The sequence below is a fragment of the Oncorhynchus clarkii genome, chromosome 23, assembly GCF_045791955.1.
Source record: "Oncorhynchus clarkii lewisi isolate Uvic-CL-2024 chromosome 23, UVic_Ocla_1.0, whole genome shotgun sequence".
Lineage (NCBI taxonomy): Eukaryota > Metazoa > Chordata > Actinopteri > Salmoniformes > Salmonidae > Oncorhynchus > Oncorhynchus clarkii.
The window spans coordinates 37,343,015-37,365,615 of record NC_092169.1 but is presented as its reverse complement, the minus strand read 5'-3'; the positions used below and the strand labels follow the sequence as shown (position 1 = coordinate 37,365,615).

At 43.6% G+C, this 22,601-nt stretch overlaps 2 protein-coding genes across 4 annotated transcripts in view; one reads left to right on the top strand and one right to left on the bottom strand.

The window, feature by feature from the left end:
- Positions 1–2,734, bottom strand: part of LOC139381454 (serine/threonine-protein phosphatase CPPED1-like) — a 31,546-nt gene extending 28,812 nt beyond the window's left edge. Inside the window, exon 1 of one of the 3 annotated variants that reach the window (XM_071124995.1) lies at positions 2,517–2,734. In XM_071124995.1, coding sequence (XP_070981096.1) covers positions 2,517–2,580 — 64 coding nt within the window. In that variant the 5' untranslated portion in view covers positions 2,581–2,734. Of the gene's footprint in view, positions 1–1,288 lie in introns of all 3 variants that reach the window. The other 2 variants (XM_071124997.1, XM_071124996.1) reach the window with 2 other exon arrangements.
- Positions 2,735–10,475: 7,741 nt separating this feature from the next.
- Positions 10,476–22,601, top strand: part of LOC139381282 (protein shisa-9B-like) — a 92,929-nt gene continuing 80,803 nt past the window's right edge. The window contains exons 1-2 of the mRNA XM_071124743.1: positions 10,476–10,993; positions 11,812–11,918. Coding sequence (XP_070980844.1) covers positions 10,476–10,993; positions 11,812–11,918 — 625 coding nt within the window. The remainder of the gene's footprint in view (positions 10,994–11,811; positions 11,919–22,601) is intronic.

Genomic DNA, 22,601 nt, shown 5'->3' with positions numbered 1-22,601 from the left:
TCGCTGCTGTGTGAACTATAAAAATAAAAAAAAGAATTGAAAAAGAGTAGCCAAAGCTCCCATGAAAGCCGATAAGTACACGCAGCTTTGTGTGGCTGCGCTGAGCGAGCTTCACTTCAAACATAAATCTGAGAGATTTCTCATCTGACAGACAGTGCATTCAAACAATACTAATCATAATTCACGATTAGAGTGGAGGGCCTTTAAAAAATCATTTTAAAATGAAATTGGGAACTTTTGTTGAATTCTCATTTGAAGAGAAAAACCTATTCATTTCACCATCCGTTTGTGGTGCTGAAAATCAAAAAAAGTTTGTAGAGAGATGAGAATTGTGAGTTGCTCTCGAGAACCCAAGGCATTCTGCCTCATCCCAAGGATGCTCAGCTATAAACGCTGCTTACCGGGGGAGACCATGTGAACTACAATCCCGAAGCTATGTTTTAACATTTAGAAACGTCAATCATCGCTTGAAATACAGCTTAAAGAACCTAACTCTCATATCAGCGAGAAATAATCTTTCAAGTTAAAAAGTTACACTTACTGTAGCAGGTTTGCACAGATCCATATGGCTGTGTGTGCCTCGAGCCAAGAACTACACTTTCCACCCAGTTACGCTTACACACGTGTGCGAGCACGCTAGATAGCGAATTAGTGCAGGTTTTCGCTTCTGTCTTCCATCTGTCTGTCTGTCTGTCTTCCGTAAACAAGTGCTGTAACATGGAGACATGGCAGTGTGGGAACACTAACCCTAACTTTATCAAGGTGTGTATCAATTTAACCTTTTCTTAATTATTATTTCTCTCTGATTTGAAAGAGAATCATCACTGAAAATAATGGGGAATGCTTCCAAAACCGTACAGCAAGAGACACGTTAATGTTCAGATTGCGCATCTGGGCTCTTAACAAAACACCCCCGTACAGAAGACGCCTTCGTCCAAATCAAAACCAAATTTTATATATGTAGGTAGAGTTATTAAAGTGACTATGCATAGATAACAGCAGAGAGTAGCAGCAGCATAAAAGCGGGGGGGGGGGGGGGGGGGGGGGGGGTCAAACGCAAATAATCTGGGTAGCCATTTGATTAGATGTTCAGGAGTCTTATGGCTAAAAGCTGTTTAGAAGCCTCTTTGGACCTAGACTTGGTGCTCCGGTACTGCTTGCTGTGCGTTCCTCTGACACCGCCTGATATAGGTCCTGGATGGCAGGAAGCTAGGCCCCGGTGATGTACTGAGCCGTACTCACTACCCTCTGTAGTGCCTTGCGGTCAGAGGCCAAGCAGTTGCCATACCAGGCAGTGATGAAACCCATCAGGATGCTCTCGATGGTGCAACTGTAGAACCTTCTGAGGATCTGAGGACCCATGCCAAATCTTTTCAGCCTCCTGAGGGGGAATAGGTTTTGTCGTGCCCTCAGCACGACAGTCTTGGTGTGCTTGGACCATGTTAGTTTGTTGGGAATGTGGACGCCAAGGAACTTGAAGCTCTCAACCTGCTCCACTACAACCCCGTCGCTGAGAATAGGCGCGTGCTCAATTCTCCTTTTCCTGTAGTCTACAATCATCTCCTTTGTTTTGATCACGTTGAGGGAGAGGTTGTTGTCCTTGCACCAGACGGTCAGGTCTCTGACCTCCTCCCTATAGTCTGTATCTTCATTGTCTGTGATCAAGCCTACCACTGTTGTGTCATCAGCAAACTTAATGATGGTGTTGGAGTCATTACACAATGACTTATGTGTAATGTATAGAACTGAGTGTCATGATCAAGGGCTATTAGTGTCTATGAATGGGCTAGGCTGTGAGAGGAAGAGACTGTCTGTGAATCTGATTAGTTGTTCAACAATTAAATTCCTCAGTCTGTAAGCTTGGGCAGAAATGGAGCCATTCAGCCTAGTCGGTTCACTGGTCAAAGGTCTACAGTAGACAGTGACTGACTTCCTATCACCAGCCAATCCGAAAATAGGCCTATAAAATAAATAAAAAAGACGGGAGGTATTCATAATGTGTTTACTTAGTCTTCCATACAACATAACACGTGTAATAGGCCATTGCATTTGGGCAGAGACCTGTTTTGGGGTTATGATAAGGTAAACGGCAATAATGCAACTCACATTTACAGCTAACGTTACTGTAAATCAATCTTCAGAATCAAGGGCTAGCTATATTTCATGAGTTGAAAGTATTACTGACTGTGAATTGGTGAAAATGCTAGTTTATAGCTGAGCAGATTCAAACAAATGAGAAGTATTGTTCTGGAACTCATCTCAGAAACGCAGAGTAAATGGCAAAAGGCTAAACAGCAACTTTTGTAAACAACATGACACGTCTCGAGAAAGTCGTTCACGTGTAGCACAAATAGCTAGCTCGTTAGGTTACTCGATGGGTTAATTTAGCGTGCATATTCGTAACTATGTATCCTTTATATTAACCAGTCAGGAATATAAAATTGTAAAACAGATGGATGTTAGCCAGCCTGTACAGTTAACTAACTATAGCTAGCCAACTAACTAACATTAGCTACCTTCGGTCAGTCCAGTGAAGGTCCGCTGTTTAGCTCTAAGAAAAATATCATCGGCTTCAGCCATGGCTTCACTTGTCCCTCAAAGTTTAACGTTCGTATTCTTATGGCTTGATGTTGATCCTATTTTGTCAATAATTGACTGACTCTTGAGATTAGTCAGTGTAGCTAGTTACGTACAGTGAATACCAAACGTAAAGCCGGAAGCCCCGCCTAGTTCTAAAATGTCTACAACATCCCCTTGTTGCTGACGAGGGTGACTTCCAGACAGTGGCAAGGGGATCAATAAACCCATCAACTTCGGGACACACTCGTGACTTGAATGATGCAATTCATATTAAATAATTAAACACGCATGGCATTCACATTTTGGATTGAGCCCGTAGACTCTTTGCTCATCTTAAATCGACTACATCAGCTATCTATTATCTGTGCCTGGCTGCATATAACTTTTGGATCGGTGCTATCCGGAATCCTTGGGACGTTCCTACCCCTTGAAGTCGAACATAGTTAGGTAAGCGTAATGGTTAGGTAAGCTCTACGATCCCTACAAGCGTATTGGGACTCGTCTGAAGTCGGTACAGCCGATCTGCCGATTTCTGTCTGTAGCGTCCAAACAGTTTGGGCTTAACACTAACATGACCCCTCTGTGTAAAGGTGAGACTCGTGTACGAACAGGTACATGTGTCTTTGCTCTAGGATACACACAGGCCTCACAAGACTCGTCTGAAGGTCCCCCGGTACCAGTCGAACAAATTAATGGAAGTATATATGGAGACTGTTTAGTGACAAAAAAAAAGAATGGTTTCTTTAAAAAACGTAAAAATAAAAACATAACACATATTTCCTGATGTTTCTTTAGATTTTTTTGGGGGGGGTGTATCTGTTGTCCCATGTAGTGAATCAGTTATTCAATGCGTTTGTATGGGCTCATAGCAGTAAGGCCAAACAAAATGTTGAATCAAATCCTTTTTTTATATATTTTTTTGATACTTCAAGGGGTCTTAAAATTCTAAATCAAATAGCAAATTGATCCTTTGTATGACATTCTTAAAACAATTCCATATAGCTTTGTAGAACCCCTCCCCTGGCTTAGACATGGCTTAAACTGTTTAGTGTCAAAAAATAAGGGGTTAAATACATGTAAAAAATGTTTCCTGATCTTTCTTATATCTTTCAGACAGTGGCGACCCATCATTCAGGGCACGTGGGGCAGAGCTCCACCTGTTTGAGCCCCACATTTTTTGCAAAAATTTAAATAATTCTATATTTTTTGGAGCTTGTCTGTTTTGCATGTTATTTTGGCATTAATACAGTGGGGCAAAAAAGTATTTAGTCAGCCACCAATTGTGCAAGTTCTACCACTTAAAAAGATGAGAGGCCTGTAATTTTCATCATAGGTACACTTCAACTATGACAGACAAAATGAGAAAAATAATGAATTTATTTGCAAATTATGGTGGAAAATAAGTATTTGGTCAATAACAACAGTTTATCTCAATACTTTGTTGGCAATGACAGAGGTCAAACGTTTTCTGTAAGTCTTCACAAGGTTTTCACACACTGTTGCTGGTATTTTGGCCCATTCCTCCATGCAGATATCTTCTAGAGCAGTGATGTTTTGGGGCTGTTGCTGGGCAACACGGACTTTCAACTCCCTCCAAAGATTTTCTATGGGGTTGAGATCTGAAGACTGGCTAGGCCACTCCAGGACCTTGAAATGCTTCTTACGAAGCCACTCCTTCGTTGCCCGGGCGGTGTGTTTGGGATCATTGTCATGCTGAAAGACCCAGCCACGTTTCATCTTCAATGCTCTTGCTGATGGAAGGTTTTCACTCAAAATCTCACGATACATGGCCCCATTCATTCTTTCCTTTACACGGATCAGTTGTCCTGGTCCCTTTGCAGAAAAACAGCCCCAAAGCATGATGTTTCCACCCCCATGCTTCACAGTAGGTATGGTGTTCTTTGGATGCAACTCAGCATTCTTTGTCCTCCAAACACGTCGAGTTGAGTTTTTACCAAAAAGTTATATTTTGGTTTCATCTGACCATATGACATTCTCCCAATCTTCGTCTGGATCATCCAAATGCTCTCTAGCAAACTTCAGACGGGCCTGGACAGGTACTGGCTTAAGCAGACACGTCTGGCACTGCAGGATTTGAGTCCCTGGCGGCGTAGTGTGTTACTGATGGTAGGCTTTGTTACTTTGGTCCCAGCTCTCTGCAGGTCATTCACTAGGCCCCCCCGTGTGGTTCTGGGATTTTTGCTCACCGTTCTTGTAATCGTTTTGACCCCACGGGGTGAGATCTTGCGTGGCACCCCAGATCGAGGGAGATTATCAGTGGTCTTGTATGTCTTCCATTTCCAAATAATTGCTCCCACAGTTGATTTCTTCAAACCAAGCTGCTTACCTATTGCAGATTCAGTCTTCCCAGCCTGGTGCAGGTCTACAATTTTGTTTCTGGTGTCCTTTGACAGCTCTTTGGTCTTGGCCATAGTGGAGTTTGGAGTGTGACTGTTTGAGGTTGTGGACAGGTGTCTTTTATACTGATAACAAGTTCAAACAGGTGCCATTAATACAGGTAACGAGTGGAGGACAGAGGAGCCTCTTAAAGAAGAAGTTACAGATCTGTGAGACCCAGAAATCTTGCTTGTTTGTAGGTGACCAAATACTTATTTTCCACCATAATTTGCAAATAAATTCATAAAAAATCCTACAATGTGATTTTCTGGATTTTTTTTCTTCTAATTTTGTCTGTCATAGTTGAAGTGTACCTATGATGAAAATTACAGGCCTCTCTCATCTTTTTAAGTGGGAGAACTTGCACAATTGGTGGCTGACTAAATACTTTTTTTGCCCCAGTGTATGTGTCGTATATCAGTTTTCAAAAACGATGTAATATATATATATACAGTGCCTTGCGAAAGTATTCGGCCCCCTTGAACTTTGCGACCTTTTGCCACATTTCAGGCTTCAAACATAAAGATATAAAACTGTATTTTTTTGTGAAAAATCAACAACAAGTGGGACACAATCATGAAGTGGAACGACATTTATTGGATATTTCAAACTTTTTTAACAAATCAAAAACTAAAAAATTGGGCGTGCAAAATTATTCAGCCCCCTTAAGTTAATACTTTGTAGCGCCACCTTTTGCTGCGATTACAGCTGTAAGTCGCTTGGGGTATGTCTCTATCAGTTTTGCACATCGAGAGACTGAATTTTTTTCCCCATTCCTCCTTGCAAAACAGCTCGAGCTCAGTGAGGTTGGATGGAGAGCATTTGTGAACAGCAGTTTTCAGTTCTTTCCACAGATTCTCGATTGGATTCAGGTCTGGACTTTGACTTGGCCATTCTAACACCTGGATATGTTTATTTTTGAACCATTCCATTGTAGATTTTGCTTTATGTTTTGGATCATTGTCTTGTTGGAAGACAAATCTCCATCCCAGTCTCAGGTCTTTTGCAGACTCCATCAGGTTTTCTTCCAGAATGGTCCTGTATTTGGCTCCATCCATCTTCCCATCAATTTTAACCATCTTCCCTGTCCCTGCTGAAGAAAAGCAGGCCCAAACCATGATGCTGCCACCACCATGTTTGACAGTGGGGATGGTGTGTTCAGCTGTGTTGCTTTTACGCCAAACATAACGTTTTGCATTGTTGCCAAAAAGTTCAATTTTGGTTTCATCTGACCAGAGCACCTTCTTCCACATGTTTGGTGTGTCTCCCAGGTGGCTTGTGGCAAACTTTAAACAACACTTTTTATGGATATCTTTAAGAAATGGCTTTCTTCTTGTCACTCTTCCATAAAGGCCAGATTTGTGCAATATACGACTGATTGTTGTCCTATGGACAGAGTCTCCCACCTCAGCTGTAGATCTCTGCAGTTCATCCAGAGTGATCATGGGCCTCTTGGCTGCATCTCTGATCAGTCTTCTCCTTGTATGAGCTGAAAGTTTAGAGGGACGGCCAGGTCTTGGTAGATTTGCAGTGGTCTGATACTCCTTCCATTTCAATATTATCGCTTGCACAGTGCTCCTTGGGATGTTTAAAGCTTGGGAAATCTTTTTGCATCCAAATCCGGCTTTAAACTTCTTCACAACAGTATCTCGGACCTGCCTGGTGTGTTCCTTGTTCTTCATGATGCTCTCTGCGCTTTTAACGGACCTCTGAGACTATCACAGTGCAGGTGCATTTATACGGAGACTTGATTACACACAGGTGGATTGTATTTATCATCATTAGTCATTTAGGTCAACATTGGATCATTCAGAGATCCTCACTGAACTTCTGGAGAGAGTTTGCTGCACTGAAAGTAAAGGGGCTGAATAATTTTGCACGCCCAATTTTTCAGTTTTTGATTTGTTAAAAAAGTTTGAAATATCCAATAAATGTCGTTCCACTTCATGATTGTGTCCCACTTGTTGTTGATTCTTCACAAAAAAATACAGTTTTATATCTTTATGTTTGAAGCCTGAAATGTGGCAAAAGGTTGCAAAGTTCAAGGGGGCCGAATACTTTCGCAAGGCACTGTATATATAATTGATTAAATTTAATAAAGCCGCATACAAACATGGTCTCTTTTTTGTTTTCTTGAGTAAGGCAGCTCCAAAAGGCAGGTGTTTCAGTCTAGCTCAGTACTTTCTGTGGTGCTGTGGCAAGCCAGCAGAAAATACGGAGCGTTGTGCCGTGATTGTCTCAGTGTTCTGTCACTCATGGGGACACTACGTCACTGCCTAGTGTAGAGTGTAGAGCTCAAAAAGTCAAGCCCCTTGGGTGCTGTCATAGAGTTACATTAGAAGTGCCCATCCAAGAAGTTTCAAGGTCATTGGACAAAGATAAAATGACATCAAATACATTATATATACAGTAGCTTTGATTGGACTGATCATGTCAACATCATACTTTCAAAATCATAGCTAGCAGTCATCATCATTAATCAAGTCGACAGTCTAGTGGCAAATCCTATATAATCCTTGTCATATGAAGATAAATAATTAAGAAAAATTATAAATAAAACGTATCGGTGCTCATTGACCATTGGACATAAAAATTACACAACAAGTTGGAAATCGCAAATTCAACATTGAGTGGTTTGGAATGAATCAGTGGCTAACTGCAAGCATTGCAAAACAATCATTAGCCTGCTATTCAGTGGAATGGCTGTGTGATCCCAAGTCTAAGATTAAGGGTCTATATTCCTAGCTTAAAATTATAAACATTTAACATTGACCATGCTGTCAATGAAGCATGATTTGTGCCGCGCCCAAAACAACTGTTAAGTCAGTACTGCAAAATCTGACTTTAGTGAGTTCAAGACAACTGGGATCTCGGGAAAAAACGAGCTACGTCTGGGAAAATATGTTTTGAACTTTCATCCAACTCTGAATTGTAAATTGGGAACTCTGGCCTCTTTCTAGAGCTACGACCTGAAGATCACTTTTTTTCCCTCCAGGTTCCCAGTTGTCTTGAAATCACTATAAATCCAGAGAATCTCACTTTGACAAAGTTTGACGACAAAATGTGCCCACGAAGGACTGCCGCGCCACCTTTCTGTGAGCACAGCACAACAAGGTGAGTCCAAAAATGTATTTTATTCTGCTGCATTAATGATGTAACATGCCAGGGAGATATGTATACTGTAGCTAAGAAAGTGTATGTACTAAGTGTATGTTGTGTAGTAAACTGTTAGTAGCCCATGTGTCTAATAATTTGGTCTATTTTCACCTCTTAATTTTGCCTACTATTCTGACTTGATGGTGCACATGTAGCCCATAACCTGCTTTTGAGAAATGTAATCATCGAATATTGTAAAAGCTTTCATTGTCTGCTTATATGCCTCCTTTATTTATCCTACGGTTCTGACTTGGTGTACAGGGAGAACACTGTAAGAACGGCCCATGATCTGAATTCTGTCATTGTACATTTCAAAAGTGCTGAACAAATAGTTATATTGACTACGCCCGTCCTAGATCGCTCATTAATGTCGTAATTCGAAATTACAGATTGCCTCTTATCCGCTTGTTGTCCCAGTATGGCATAGTTTGTCAATTGTCAGTAGAAACCACATTTGTTTAAGCAAGTCAGCCATATCAGCTATGTTTTTCAAAAGGCAGTAAATGAGCCTGAATGAATTGTTTCGCTGCCAGACAAGGCTCCGCTGTTAGCCAGGTGTAGCAGTGGTAAGGTGTTGGGACTGCTGTTGGGACAGCTTTATGTAGGCCCTAACAGTTTGTGGACACCGTTTGTCACCATTATAGTGCAATTAATGTATTGTTTAGTCTTGTGTTGTGTAGTGGCTTTGCTGGCATGCATCCCAAACATTTATTTTTTCCCCCACCAAGATTTACATGCTAAAATCGCCACTGCTCTCAGATATAGGACAGACACTTCAGAACTAACTTCCTTTAGATGTTTTTAGTTGTTCCATGTCATTCACGTTTTATTCAATGCGTTTGTGTGAGCTAATAGCGGTAAAGCCAAAAATATTTTTTCTGAAAAAATATATTTGTAATACTTTAAGGAGTTAAAACGTTAAATAAAATAGCAAAATTATCCTTGGTATGACCTTCTATGGGTTAAAGCTAAGGTTAGGGTAGGGATGTCCCACGACCCGAGATAGGACTGACCATCATTTTTGTTTAGCAGCAGTAGTTACATCTGCGGATGTATCTTGACTTTCTCCGCATGTGTCCCAATGGCAATCACCACGAGAGCATGTATGAACTTCTTCATTATAATTCTAAACTAGCTCTTGCACACGCTATTTCTGTCTCCCCCAGCTCTGTCGGTTTCTCCCATCGACTTATTTAGCCTGGTTTAGTGTTGGGGAGTTGGCAATCAGGTCCATGGACAGTGCGACTTGTTGAGCAAAATAATTTCAGCACCATGGACAGCTCGACCAGAAAGACGCTAATTTGCCCTAATATAGACCTATCCATGGTTCTGCACAGTATTTTTTTTAAAGATGAGGTGAGCTTTAATCAGGTTTAAGACATTGCGTGGAATGTGGTAGCCTATGGTAAATATGCATTACATATAATATAAGGGAATGAATTCCTAAAGGAAAAAGACTACATCGGCAGAACTTTTCAGGCATAGAAAATAGCATTTAGTGATGAATATAAAAACGTCTCTGGGTATGATGACACTGTGCTTGGAACGACACCATTGTATGTGTGGACCATTATTCAGTCCAGTGAATAGAAGTACATACCCAACTTAATTTCATTAGCCTAACCATTTTTTTTCTTGCGTAGCCTATGCTACTCATGCTGGAAAAACAACCCTATAACGCTCTCTCTAATCTCATTTGGAAGTTACCATAACCGGAATGTCTGCATCCGTGACCATATTTTGTCCGTGCACAAATTATGAGAAAAAAATGAATTGCTCGGCAGCACAACTCGACCCATATTTCCTCATGTGCGTTTTGGGCTGTCACAGATTCACCGTCATTGTTTAACAATACATGAATCTCTCTCTTCGTCGGAATGCCTCCTCCCCTACTCGCTTTGCGCACCATGCTCTCTCCCATCTCAGGTCTGATTTGCTCACCCGCGCTCAAATAGCTTGTGCAGTTCTATCTCCACCGACTCCCATGCCTGCAACCGCGCTGATGGGTTTGAAATTTGAAGTAGCCTAGTTTTGATAACGTCATGGAGATGATTTTCTAAGAACACCTGTAGAGAGATTGTGCTCTGAGGAACAATTCTGAGGAGGACAATATCTATATACATTCAACGTTTTATTTTGAAAAAAATAACCGAATGATTTTCTATACCTTCATGGATGACGAGAACATTCGTGAAAACTCTCACCAACACGGATGGTAGTGTTCTCTAAATTGGATATGTGTTTCTGGACTTTTATAATACCAAGACTGTGCGCTCTTCTTCTTCGAGTCTCTTCTTACATGCGCTAGAGAAGCTGAAAGGAAGGGGTGGAAGGACAGCACAATGAGGGGCAAATACTTTATACTGGGTTACTTGTTGGTCAAAGTTATGGCGCTGGTCTGCAAGGCGGACGGAGAACCAGGACAACTGGAGGGCTTTGTCATGATGACGACGTGCAACGGATCCAGGGAGGATGAGGGTGCAGGCTTCTCGGAGCCCCCGCACACGGAGGACAGGTGCCGGGGGTATTACGATGTGATGGGCCAGTGGGACCCGCCGTTTGTTTGTAAAACGGGCGATTATCTGTACTGCTGCGGCACCTGTGGCTTTCGGTTCTGCTGCTCCTACAAGACCTCGCGATTGGATCAGAGCACCTGTAAAAACTACGACACTCCGGTGTGGATGATGACAGGTCAAACCCCGTTTAAGAAAAACGACCTTCGGCACGACCCCACCAAAGATAAAACTAATTTAATCGTGTATATCATCTGTGGAGTAGTGGCTATCATGGCACTTGTTGGGATATTCACCAAACTCGGCCTGGAAAAGGCGCACCGACCCCAGAGAGAGAATATGACTAGGTGGGTTTCTGGGGTCCTGCTACCGTTGAGCGTGCCGCGATCTTCTTTGTTGTGCATGTTTTCAAGGAGCTTGCTTGGTGCTCACATGTAGGCTAGAGCGCGCGCCACAATAATATTTGACTCTTGGGTTCTAGCCTCACGCTTGCAAGGTTTATATTGGCAAACTACGATAGGCTAACTCATTCTAATAGCGTTGTCGCTGAAATAAGAAAGCTAGGATATCATCTAAACTTATTTTTTGTTAACAGTATAATACATATAAACCAATCAATGACTTTTACGCGCACAATACAGTAGAAAGTAGCTGTCATCGATAGTTTATTAATTGGACTAGATTGCATAATGTCATCACCTGTGTGGGCTGCTTGCCTGATTCATTCGCAGAGAGCGCGGGGGCGTGTGTCTCTTGCAGTGGATAGCCACATGCTCTCCGCTCCGCAACATGCGCAGGCTATTCCTTTATTTGGAGACCTTTCTCTAACAATGAATCAATAGCTCCTATTCGTCTTCTTTATGAAAATGTCTTACTTATTCACTGAGATTTATATTTTTCTAATTAATGTGGAACCCGCTCACTCAATCAAACAGTTAAATTAACAAATTCATATGAAAATGTTGCTTTATATGGAAGCAGAGATGCAATATTTTATATTATGTGATCATCTTGAACTAGGTGCCCTGTGCACACAACTGTGCAGCGTTGAAATCAAGCGTTATGCACGGTTCTTCATAGACAACGAAATATATGTCCTGTCTGGCTATTTCTTACATCTGGATAAATGGCAATCTCTCTCTCTTTTTCTATCTTTCTCACACAGGGCTGTCCAGAGTGTGTTACAGGTCGGTTGTCCAGGTGAGCAGTTCCAGGGGGAGGACACCCTTGCCATGCACGCACAGAACTATGACACAAGGGCCAACAACCTCCGTAAGTTTCACACTTTCTGCCCCTATAGGCAGAGGTTTTTGGTGGTATGGTTGTGGACTGAAGGGTTGGTCATGGAGGCCCCAAACAGACAATAGCAAACATAATGTGGGCAGGTTTCATATTGTACACAGACTCTCAATTAAGCATTTGGTCTCTGTAACGGTATAGGTTGTAGCCCTTGTATCAAAGCCAGGTTTATTTGTTTCAAATGTGGCATTCATTTTCTAATCTTAGATGTATTCATGTGGAGGGAAACAAACTGCTTTCTGCTTTGTAAATCCAGTGATAATTTACTTTTATTTTTGTCCCATGCCTACATGATTCAAGATGTGTAAAAAGGAGGGGAGAGAGAGAAATAAAAAAAGAGAGAGAAGAGGAGAGAGAACAACACAGCAGTGTGAATGGCATCTATTTCTGTTGCGTCCCGTGGGCTGCAACCACAGTTATGGGCTTTGTATTTGAACACAGATCAACCAACTCAGAAACACAGAAGAGTCTTAATCTGGAGTATTTAATACACATCTCATGCTGTTGTACTACTGATTCTGATTCCAGTATGATTATATCACCCCAGTTTGTGACTGGATGTGTTTCGACCTAAAAATTTTTAAATGATCCCAACACAAAGCAAGTGGCACATCTAAGCCCCCTCCTACTTGAAAGGATGTATTTTAAGACATACTGACTGAGACCATGAGTGTAGCTGACAGTGCTGTTGTCAGTGGAATTTGTTCTATTTTCTTGATTCTATCAAACACAATCAGACTGACACACCTTATCATCCGGTTTGACTGTACTGGGCTCCTAACAGCTCTCCTTCTAATCACTTTAAAGTAGGGCCCTTTGTCTCTAATGTCTTCTGGGGTGCTAGTTTCTGCTGTCATCGATTTACATCTATAAATAACTGCCACTGATGCTTCGAAGAGGCAGATGTACCAGGTCTACCTGGCAATGAAAGTTTCAGCCCCAAGGGATCTTTCCTGGTTAAAAAATGGCTGTACACTGAGTGTATAAAACATTAGGAACTCCTACTCTTTCCATGACAGACTGACCAGGTGAATCAATGTGAAAGCTATAATCAGTTATTGATGTAAGTTGTTAAATCCACTTCAATCAGTGTAGATGAAGGGGAGGAGACAGGTTAAAGAAGGATTTTTAAGCCTTGAGACAATTGAGACATGGATTGTGTGTGTGTGCCATTTAGAGGGTGAACGGGCAAGACAAAAGATTGAAGTGCCTTTGAACAGGGTATGGTAGTAAGTTTGTGTTAAGAACTGCAACGCTGCTGGGATTTTCACTCTGAACGGTTTCCCGGATATATCAAGAATGGTCCACCACCCAAAGGACATCCAGCCAACTTGACTCAACTGTGGGACGTATTGGAGTCAACATGGGCCAGCATCCCTGTGGAACGCATTCGACACCCTGTAGAGTCCATGACCCAACCAATTGGGGCTATTCTGAGGGCAAAAGAGAGGAGGGTGGAGGTGTGCTCAACTCAATACCTGGGAGTCCTGGCTGGGGAAATGGTGATTATTAGCAATGTGGAACCCTGCTCCCTGAACCCTTTAGTCTTAGGGCTTGTGGGTAACCATGTGGAATGTTATTAACCCCTGTGATCTGATTAGATCCCCAGAGAGGCCCCATATTGGTTTAGAGGTCTCTATCAGCCATGAGACGGATTTATCATAGAAAGAGGTATGGATGGAGGGATGATGGGGTGGGGGGTAAAAGTGGTGCGGTTCATGTGGAGTGTGGATGTATTACAGTATTTGTCGAAGATAAATTAAAGGGAGAAGCTAAATCTTGTGAGATGCCGATTGAGGTGAAACACACTACTGTTCAAAGTTCGACTGTGTACGTCTCTTGTTGATCACATTCTATTTTTAGAGCAGACCATCTATTGATTATAGCTTATGGCCAGATTGCCCTGTTACTGGCAACCAATAGATCCCATCTTAGGTGTCCTCACCCAGCTTTGGAGAAAAATGCCCAGGGAAGTTTGTATGGCTGATACTCATAACAATCCCTGTTTCTACAGGGCAATGGCGGATAACAGCTTGGGATTAGCTACTTTCTCCACCAATAATTTTCTCCAAGCACCTATTAGTATAAGTTTAAGACAAGACTAGAACAAGAGTTTTGTTCCTAACATCGTTTTGTTTTGACAGCATGTGGGATGTTTTAATGTGTAAAAAACATTTACCATGTATTGCACATGTGAGATGTCTCACAGAACACATCAACAAGTAGCTAATACGTCAGAGCTTAGATCTCATTATGTTAGACCCCATGAAGACTGGGGCCTATGCTACAGTTTAGTCCTGAACCAAGCAGCCCTCCTATCCCCTGAACAAAGCTGCCCTCCTATCCCCTGAACAAAGCAGCCCTCCTGTCCCCTGAACCAAGCAGCCCTCCTGTCCCCTGAACCAAGCAGCCCTCCTGTCCCCTGAACCAAGCAGCCCTCCTGTCCCCTGAACCAAGCAGCCCTCCTATCCCTTGAACCAAGCAGCCCTCCTATCCCTTGAACCAAGCAGCCCTCCTATCCCTTGAACCAAGCAGCCCTCCTATCCCTTGAACCAAGCAGCCCTCCTATCCCTTGAACCAAGCAGCCCTCCTGTCCCCTGAACCAAGCAGCCCTCCTATCCCTTGAACCAAGCAGCCCTCCTGTCCCCTGAACCAAGCAGCCCTCCTATCCCCTGAACCAAGCAGCCCTCCTGTCCCCTGAACCAAGCAGCCCTCCTATCCCCTGAACCAAGCAGCCCTCCTGTCCCCTGAACCAAGCAGCCCTCCTATCCCTTGACCCAAGCAGCCCTCCTATCCCTTGAACCAAGCAGCGCTCCTATCCCTTGAACCAAGCAGCCCTCCTATCCCTTGAACCAAGCAGCCCTCCTATCCCTTGAACCAAGCAGCCCTCCTGTCCCCTGAACCAAGCAGCCCTCCTATCCCCTGAACCAAGCAGCCCTCCTGTCCCCTGAACCAAGCAGCCCTCCTATCCCCTGAACCAAGCAGCCCTCATATCCCCTGAACCAAGCAGCCCTCATATCCCCTGAACCAAGCAGCCCTCCTATCCCCTGCTGGGCTGGTGATCACAATTGAATGTAATCTCAAAACTCTATACTTTTTTAGAATTCTTAAAGAACTCAAAATCCTGTGTCTCTGAGCCTTCAGCATCAAAGATGGAGTGAGAGATGGAAATAAAGTGGGAGAGAGACACAGAGAAGGGGAGAGGGAGAGAGAGAGAAAGGGAGAGAGAGAGAAAGGGAGAGAGGATGACATGTCAAGACTGCACTGATCCTCTTTGACAATGTTAACAGTTAAATATCTTTTGAGTGACAAAAGTTGACATACTGCAGGCAGAATTTAACCTTGTTTACATCTGTGAAGGGTAAAGTGTCATACAAACTAAATGAAACCACTGCTGCTTCTGGTAGGATTGCAAAGAAAAATGTTTTTGTTTTGTCATATTGTCAATCAACCTGAACTCTTGAGGTGGGACATTGAGAGAAACAGAGGATATAAATGTATTATTGAGAGCCCCAGAAAGAGGGCAGGGTAGGCTTTCCATCCATTGGCTGACTGAGACAGTGATCTGTATTCACAACTCATGTTCACAAAGATAATTACCTGCCTAGCAGTTATAATCTTCCGCTATACATCTCCAGATATGCATTAAGCACTTATTATATTTAATAGGTAATTGCTTCGAGACCACACAGCATGAAGAAAGACTCTGTCTGCAAAACAATCTCCACTCTAGAATTACTCTAACCTCATCTACTGTTTATTAATTATGCCAAAATGGATCACCTGCAGTGGTGTGTGTGTGTTGCGTGTTTGCGTATGTGTGTGGTGTATGTGTGCAAGAGGGGGTGCGAGTGTGTCTAAAATGTAACGCTACTGCTGGGTTTATCAGATCAGAGTTTTGCTGAGAGGTACAACTTCACCCTGACCTCTAAGTCACCCGTCACCGAAGACTCTTGTCAGTTCTTATCTGCAACTCTTCCATCCTGACCCCTTCACAGACAGGCATCCAGGAAGCGGCCACAGACAGGCATCCAGGAAGCGGCCACAGACAGGCATCCAGGAAGCGGCCACAGACAGGCATCCAGGAAGCGGCCACAGACAGGCATCCAGGAAGCGGCCACAGACAGGCATCCAGGAAGCGGCCACAGACAGGCATCCAGGAAGCGGCCACAGACAGGCATCCAGGAAGCGGCCACAGACAGGCATCCAGGAAGCGGCAACAGACAGGCATCCAGGAAGCGGCCACAGACAGGCATCCAGGAAGCGGCCACAGACAGGCATTCAGGAAGCAGCAACAAACAGGCATCCAGGAACCAGCCACAGAGAGGCGCAAAGCAAATGAAAAGAAAGAACATTGTAATTTTCCAATCAAGGTGCAGGAACAGGAGCAAGCTAAGGATAAAACAAATATTCAGCGACTCTAGGGAGGACAATAAGAGTTCACATCAAAATAAGTCTTTATAATAGGCAAAAAACATAATCAATAAAAAATATAATCATAACATGAAATTCCATTGTTCTCCTAAGAGTTTCATAATGTTTTTGAATCTACAGACTGACCCAGGCCCAGACGCGCTCCTCCCGGGCCTCGTTCCTGTGCCCTTGCTTAGGCTAATTACCCTAATGTGGGTCCTCTCAGCAGCACCGGAGATCGATTAGGCCTTGTTCATTAGGGCTGTGGGCCTCCCAGCCTCGTCAGATGGATCTGATTGACTAGACACAGTAATCAGCTCATTCAGACACACGGGGAGGTTGGGACTCACTGCTCCTTGGAAGAAATAGAAGTCAAGTAGAAAACCGAGAAAACAGAAGTGACAAAGTTGAGTAAGGGAAGTAGAATAGCCAAACTGTTGAAATGCTTTCAGAGATCTATCTAAGGATATTTATCATGAATGTCCCATGTATGTCCTGATTGTCCTCCATCTGACTGATTACTGGACTTGGCCTTAATGTATGACTCGGTTCATATGTATAATTGTCCATCTTGTTGTCATGGTGTAATAATAAAATAAGCTGTAAGGAGTCTATATCTTAGTAGGGTATAATCAGCAAACTTCCCTCTCTCCTTGCACCACCCTGGGGAATACTAATCGGTTCATTTACAGCCAGAGACTCAAATCAAATGTTTTACAGGTAATTACTTGTGTGTGTGGAGTGGGTCGAACTGAGTGCAAGTGAATAGCCTATCATGTCTTCAAGGTAGCGAGTCATCAGACATTTATACACTATATATATTGATCACACGCACTGGAATATGTTCCGGTCAGCCTCAGAGAACAACATCAACCTATACGCTGACTCAGTGAGTGCGTTTTATAAAGAAGTGCATTGGAGATGTTGTACCCACTGAGACTATTAAAACCTATCCTAACCAGAAACCGTGGATGGATGGCGGCATTCGTGCAAAACTGAGAGCACGATCCACCGCATTTAACCATGGAAAGAAGTCTGAGAATATGACTGAATATAAACAGTGTAGTTATTCCCTCCGCAAGGCAATCAAACAAGCGAAATGCCAGTACAGGGACAAGGTGGAGTCGCAATTCAACAGCTCAGACACGATAAGTATGTGGCAGAGTCTACAGGAATTCACAGACTACAAAAAGAAAACCAGCCACGTCACGGACACCGACATCACGCTTACAGACAAACTAAACACCTTCTTTGCCCGCTTTGAGGATAGTACAGTGCCACCTCCCCTCTCTCTGTGGCTGACATGAGTAAAACATTTTAAGCGTTTTAACCTTCAAAAGGCTGCTGGCCCTGACGGCATCACCAGCCATGTCATCAGAGCATGCGCAGACCAGCTGGCTGGTGTGTTTATGGACATATTTAATCGCTCCCTATCCCAGTCTGCTGTCCCCACATGCTTCAAGATTGCTACCATTGTTCCTGTACCCAAGAAGGAAAAGATAACTGAACTAAATGACTATCGCCCCGTAGCACTCACTTCTGTCATCATGAAGTGCTTTGAGAGACTAGTCAAGGATCAAATCACCTCCACCTTACCGGCCACCCTAGACCCACTTTAGTTTGCATACCGCCCCAACAGGTCCACAGACAACACAATCACCATCACACTGCACACTGCCCTATTCCATCTGGACAAAAGGAATACCTATGTAAGATTGCTGTTCATTGTCAACAGCTCAGCATTCAACACCATAGTACCCTCCAAGCTCATCATCAAGCTGAAGGCCCTGGGCCTCAACCCCGCCCTGTGCAATTGGGTCCTTGACTTTCTGACGGGCTGCCCCCAGATGGTGAAGGTAGGAAACCACATCTCCACTTCGCTGAACCTCAACACTGGGGCCTCACAAAGGTGCGTGCTCAGCCCCCTCCTGTACTCCCTGTTCACCCACGACGGCGTGGCCATGCATGCCTCCAACTCAATCATCAAGTTTGCAGACGGCACAACAGTAGTGGGCTTGATTTCCAACAACGACGACGCAGCCTACAGGGAGGAGGTGAGGACACTCGGAGTGTGGTGTCAGGAAATCAATGTCAACAAAACAAAGGAGAGGACCATGGACTTTAGGAAACAGCAGAGGAAGAACCCGCCTATGGTCCACCCACACAAATGGTCCACCCACACAGATAGTGTGGTGAAGAAGGCGCAACAGCGCCTCTTCAACCTCAGGAGGCTGAAGAAATTTGGTTTGTCACCCAAAATCCTGACAAACTTTTACAGATGCACAATCCAGAGCATCCTGTTGGGCTGTATCACCGCCTAGTACGGCAACTGCACCGCCCTCAACCGCAAGGCTCTCCAGAGGGTGGTGCGGTCTGCACAACACATCACCGGGGGCAAACTACCTGCCCTCCATGACACCTACAACACCCGATGTCACAGGAAGGCCAAAAAGATCATCAAAGACATCAACCACCCGAGCCACTGTCGGTTCACAACTACCATCCAGAAGTCAAGGTCAGTACATGTGCATCAAAGCTGGAACCAAGCGATTGAGAACCAGCTTCTATCTCAAGGCCATCAGACTGCTAAACAGCAATCACTAACTCAGAGGCTGCTGCCTACATCAAGACCCAATCACTGGCCACTTTAATAAATGGATCACTAGTCACTTAATACAATGCCATCCTAATAATGGTTACATGTACAGTGGGGCAAAAAATTATTTAGTCAGCCACCAATTGTGCAAGTTCTCCCACTTAAAAAGATGAGAGAGGCCTGTAATTTTCATCATAGGTACACTTCAACTATGACAGAAAAAATGAGAAAAAAAATCCTGAAAATCACATTGTAGGATTTTAAATGAATTTATTTGCAAATTATGGTGGAAAATAAGTATATACCCTTTGTTGGCAATGACAGAGGTCAAACGTTTTCTGTAAGTCTTCACAAGGTTTTCACACACTGTTGCTGGTATTTTGGCCCATTCCTCCATGCAGATCTCCTCTAGAGCAGTGATGTTTTGGGGCTGTTGCTGGGCAACACGGACTTTCAACTCCCTCCAAAGATTTTCTATGGGGTTGAGATCTGGAGACTGGCTAGGCCACTCCAGGACCTTGAAATGCTTCTTACGAAGCCACTCCTTCGTTGCCCGTGCGGTGTGTTTGGGATCATTGTCATGCTGAAAGACCCAGCCACGTTTCATCTTCAATGCCCTTGCTGATGGAAGGAGGTTTTCACTCAAAATCTCACGATACATGGCCCCATTCATTCTTTCCTTTACACGGATCAGTCGTCCTGGTCCCTTTGCAGAAAAACAGCCCCAAAGCATGATGTTTCCACTCCCATGCTTCACAGTAGGTATGGCGTTCTTTGGATGCAACTCAGGATTCTTTGTCCTCCAAACACAACGAGTTGAGTTTTTACCAAAAAGTTATATTTTGGTTTCATCTGACCATATGACATTCTCCCAATCTTCCTCTGGATCATCCAAATGCTCTCTAGCAAACTTCAGACGGGCCTGGACAGGTACTGGCTTAAGCAGGAGGACACGTCTGGCACTGCAGGATTTGAGTCCCTGGCGGCGTAGTGTGTTACTGATGGTAGGCTTTGTTACTTTGGTCCCAGCTCTCTGCAGGTAATTCACTAGGTCCCCCCGTGTGGTTCTGGGATTTTTGCTCACCGTTCTTGTGATCATTTTGACCCCACGGGGTGAGATCTTGCGTGGAGTCCCAGATCGAGGGAGATCATCAGTGGTCTTGTATGTCTTCCATTTCCTAATAATTGCTCCCACAGTTGATTTCTTCAAACCAAGCTGCTTACCTATTGCAGATTCAGTCTTCCCAGCCTGGTGCAGGTCTACAATTTTGTTTCTGGTGTCCTTTGACAGCTCTTTGGTCTTGTCCATAGTGGAGTTGGAGTGTGACTGTTTGAGGTTGTGGACAGATGTCTTTTATACTGATAACAAGTTCAAACAGGTGCCATTAATACAGGTAACGAGTGGACAGAGGAGCCTCTTAAAGAAGAAGTTACAGGTCTGTGAGAGCCAGAAATCTTGCTTGTTTGTAAGTGACCAAATACTTATTTTCCAAAGAGCTCAGTGACTTTCAACATGGCATCATCATAGGATGCCACCTTTCCAACAAATCAGTTCTTCAAATGTATGCCTGCTAGAGCTGCCCCGGTCACCTGTAAGTGCTGTTATTGTAAAAATAAAAAAAAAACGTCTAGGAGCAACAACGGCTCAGCCACAAACACACAGCAGAGTGCTGAAGAGCGTAGCACATAAAACAATTGTCTGTTTTCGATTGCAACACTCCCTACCGAGCTCCAACCTGCCTCTGGCAGCAACGTCAGCACAAGAAATGGGTTTCCATGGTCGAACAACCGCACACAAGCCTAAGATCACCATGTGCAATGCCAAGCATCAGCTGGAGTGGTGTAAAGCTCGTCATCATTGGACTCTGGAGCAGTGGAAACACGTTCTCTGTTGTGATGAATCACGCTTCACCATCTGGCAGTCCGATGGACGAAGCTGGGTTTGGTGGATGCCAGGAGAACGCTACCTTCCCGAATGCATAGTGCCATCTGTAAAGTTTGGTGGAGGAGGAATAATGGTCTGGGGCTGTTTTTTTATGGTTCCATTGAAGGGAAATCTTAACGCTACAGCATACAATGACATTCTAGACAATTCTGTGCTTACAACTTTGTGGCAACAGTTTGGGGATGACCCTTTCCTGTTTCAGCATGACAATGCCTCCGTGCACAAAGTGAGGTCCATACAGAAATGGTTCTTTGAGATCGGTGTGGAAGAACTTGACTGGCCTGCACAGAGCCCTGACCTCAACCCAATCGAACACCTTTGGGATGAATTGGAACACAGACTGCGAACCAGGCCTAATCGCCCAACATCAGTGCTCGACCTCACTAATGCCCTTGTGGCTGAATGGAAGCCAGTCACAACAGCAATGCTCCAACATCTAGTGGAAAGCATTCCCAAAAGAGTGGAGGCTGTTATAGCAGCAAAGGGGGGACCAACTTCATATTAATGCCCATGATTTTGGAATGAGATGTTCGACGAGCAGGTGTCCACATACTTTTGGTCATGTACTGTATTACTACGCCCATCTACTCTACATCTATGTCATTATGATACGTAGGGATAAAAATATGAGCATTCCTCCTTTTGTGTCTTTTGAGTAGGTGGGAATCCATAGAATTTTAATTAAATGTTACAGTGAGTATCATATTGTACAGTTTAATTCATTTGATTTCATTAAGATGTTCACAAACATTAGGATTATGTGTTTAATCTGCTAAAGGGAATTATTTTTTCCAGATGTCCTCTGATTTGAAATGTCTTAAGTTGTAATGTTGACAGCTACGTCACCTGATACTAATACTTAAGGAGGGAAATTGTTATTGATTGAGACTCGGTGTTATGATGCATATGGAATACATCAATATAGCTCATACTGAAAAATACGCTTGTCTTGATGACAAAATACATATTTTTCTCCTCTGTCAAAAAATATATTGTAATGAAGGGAGGAAAATTTGAGAGAGTCATTCTAACACTATTTAGCATCTGTATGTGGCTACACAGTAGTATTTAGCTTCCCAAACATGTGCCAGAGTTAGTATTTAGTTGCCCTAACATGTGGCTGTGCTACACAGTAGGAAATCCCCTGTAATCTCTTGTATTGTTAGAGGTTTCGTCATATTTTCACTGAGAAAATTCAATTTGAATATTCTTTCTTTAAAATTATTACGTTGATAAACGCCTCTGTATGTAGGTTGGCATTGTAAAATTGTATTGTGAAGAAAGGCTATACAGAGTTTTCATGTTGGTTCAAATCTCTGACCCAACAGAACCTCCTGCGAATTATGGTACAATCTCTCTGTACACGGACGGAGATGTTTGGCTGAGAGAGCGAACAGGCTGTTTTGGGTGGGGTGCCCACAGCAACAGATCAGTCATGTCCCAAGGCAATAACCTTACACACACACACTCCCTCAGGACATGCCCTTGGGGCAGGCAGCAGATTCGCTTGGCTAACTGACTATCGCCACCAGCAATGTCATATTACTGGCAGGGAGACCGCCAACTGAGAGCACATTTTGTGATGTACCACCACCTTCCCTCTCTCTTATTGCACCTCTCTATGGATCTCCCTGTCTGCCTCCTGGGCTCTGGCCCTGGCCAGGGAACTGGGACATGTGGTGGCTGTGAGAAGTGCATCACG